At 25.5% G+C, this 2383-nt stretch overlaps 1 protein-coding gene across 1 annotated transcript in view; it reads left to right on the forward strand.

Moving 5' to 3' along the window:
• The window catches only part of LOC102677989 (serine/threonine-protein kinase tousled-like 2), a 32290-nt gene that overhangs the window by 26627 nt on the left and 3280 nt on the right, over positions 1–2383 (forward strand). The window contains exons 8-14 of the mRNA XM_006619402.2: positions 1–449; positions 869–1072; positions 1155–1246; positions 1472–1619; positions 1689–1800; positions 1917–2055; positions 2190–2301. The exon at positions 1–449 is cut by the window's left edge and continues 7 nt beyond it. Of these exons, the coding sequence (XP_006619465.1) occupies positions 1–449; positions 869–1072; positions 1155–1246; positions 1472–1619; positions 1689–1800; positions 1917–2055; positions 2190–2301 (1256 nt within the window). The remainder of the gene's footprint in view (positions 450–868; positions 1073–1154; positions 1247–1471; positions 1620–1688; positions 1801–1916; positions 2056–2189; positions 2302–2383) is intronic.

The raw sequence follows: 2383 nt of genomic DNA on the forward strand, positions 1-2383 counted from the left end.
TGAGGCATCAAATGGCTAATCAACAAAAAGTAATTGAACAGCACAAATCTCATATAAATAAGTGTATAGACGTTGTAAAGAAGCTATTAAAAGAAAAATCAAATATAGAAAAAAAGGAGGCTAGGCAAAAATGTATGCAAAATAGACTGAGGTTGGGTCAATTTGTAACTCAAAGGGTGGGCGCAACATTTCAAGAAAATTGGACAGATGGTTATGCGTTTCAAGAATTAGCACGACGGCAAGAAGAAATTGCAACTGAACGAGAAGAGATTGATAAACAAAAAAAGCTATTACTCAAAAAGAGGCCATCGAACAGTGAAACTGGTAGGAAACGTAGTCAGCCTCAACCTTCTTTGCATAATGGTACAGAAGCTACATTCTTAAAACCAGATGCAGTACCTGGATCTTATACGTGGCAAGAGTATTATGAAGCTGATGAAATACTCAAGGTATTGAATTTTCTAAGTTGCATTTTGATAATCTTTTATAGTTCAGAAATTATATAAACATTATTTTGACATATATTATATATATATATACACAATATATTCATGAGATATTTTAGAAACCAAAACAAAAATTCAAAAGTTGATATACAAAAATAACAATTAAGATTTAATTATTAATAATAAGCAATTGAAGTTTAGAATACAGGAACAGAATGCGATGATAATATAATAGAGATGAATAGAATGAAATCTTTCTATTTTTGTCTCACTATATTTAATGCAAACTTCAAATACTTAATAATATATTTTAATAAAGAAATCTTAAAATCTCAAATTTTTGTATATTAACTTTTGGTCTCTAAAATTGATTGTGCGATGGGTATCCCTTGAATATAATATTCATATATATCCGATTTTAGTTAAGGCAAAGTGCTTTGAAAAAAGAAGACGCCGATCTTCAATTAGAAATGGAAAAACTCGAAAGAGAACGAAATTTGCACATTAGAGAACTAAAACGTATTCACAACGAGGACCAATCGAGATTCAATTCTCATCCTGTATTGAGTGATCGTTACCTTTTACTAATGTTGTTAGGAAAAGGTGGCTTCAGTGAAGTGCATAAGGTATAAAAAGGAATTTTTTAATTTTAAAATACTGTATGATAAAAAATTAATCAAATAATTCTTTTAAATCACTTTTTTATAGGCGTTTGACTTAAAAGAGCAACGATATGTCGCTTGTAAAGTACATCAACTGAATAAAGACTGGAAAGAAGATAAAAAAGCTAATTATATTAAGTAAATATTTTTATAATTAAATTTTTTGGAAAATATTAAATTAATAAAGAAAAGAATAATAATTACAATTTCGCAATAAAATATATATATGTCTTATATAATATATAATTTAAGTTAATTATATATTATATTGTGACATTTTTTTAATATATTTATACAAAATATATTTTTATATTATTTTACATGTGTATATGTGTACATGTGTATATATTTTTTTTTATGCAGGCATGCGTTACGAGAATATAATATACATAAAGCTCTTGATCATCCTCGTGTTGTGAAATTGTATGATGTGTTTGAAATCGACGCCAATTCTTTTTGTACTGTCTTGGAATATTGTGATGGCCATGATTTAGATTTTTACCTTAAACAGGTATATGTATTAAAATATTATTTTACATAGTATTTAATATATGTAACACATTTTATTAAATATTTTCAGCATAAGACTATACCTGAGAGAGAAGCAAGATCTATTGTTATGCAAGTTGTATCTGCATTAAAGTACCTCAATGAAATAAAACCTCCAGTCATACATTATGATTTAAAACCAGGTAAATTTCTGTTTATTAATTTCTATACAAATTATATTGTAGTTATTTTATATTGTAGTTAATAAAATAAAAACATAAAAATTGTTGATTGTGTATCATTAATGTAATTATTGTAGGTAATATATTATTAACTGAAGGTAATGTTTGTGGAGAAATAAAGATTACAGACTTCGGATTAAGTAAAGTAATGGATGAGGAAAATTATAATCCAGATCATGGAATGGATTTAACATCTCAAGGAGCTGGTACCTATTGGTATGTATATTCTTTATTTTAAAAATAATTAATTCGCGAGTAATATTTTAATATTAAAAAAATCCTTAATTTTTTTCATGTTATATAATGTTTTTCACGTTTTCATATTATTAATTATATTTTATATGATTTAGGTATCTTCCACCTGAGTGTTTTGTTATTGGTAAAAATCCTCCAAAAATATCATCAAAAGTTGATGTTTGGAGTGTAGGAGTTATATTTTATCAATGTCTATATGGCAAAAAGGTATAATTGGTTATTAAAGTATTTTTTTTTTTTTTTTTTTTTTTTTTTTTTTTTTTTTTTTTTTTTTTTTTTTTTTTTTTTT

Source organism: Apis dorsata, unplaced genomic scaffold (assembly GCF_000469605.1).
Source record: "Apis dorsata unplaced genomic scaffold, Apis dorsata 1.3 scaffold_415, whole genome shotgun sequence".
In the NCBI taxonomy this organism is placed as follows: Eukaryota; Metazoa; Arthropoda; class Insecta; order Hymenoptera; family Apidae; genus Apis; species Apis dorsata.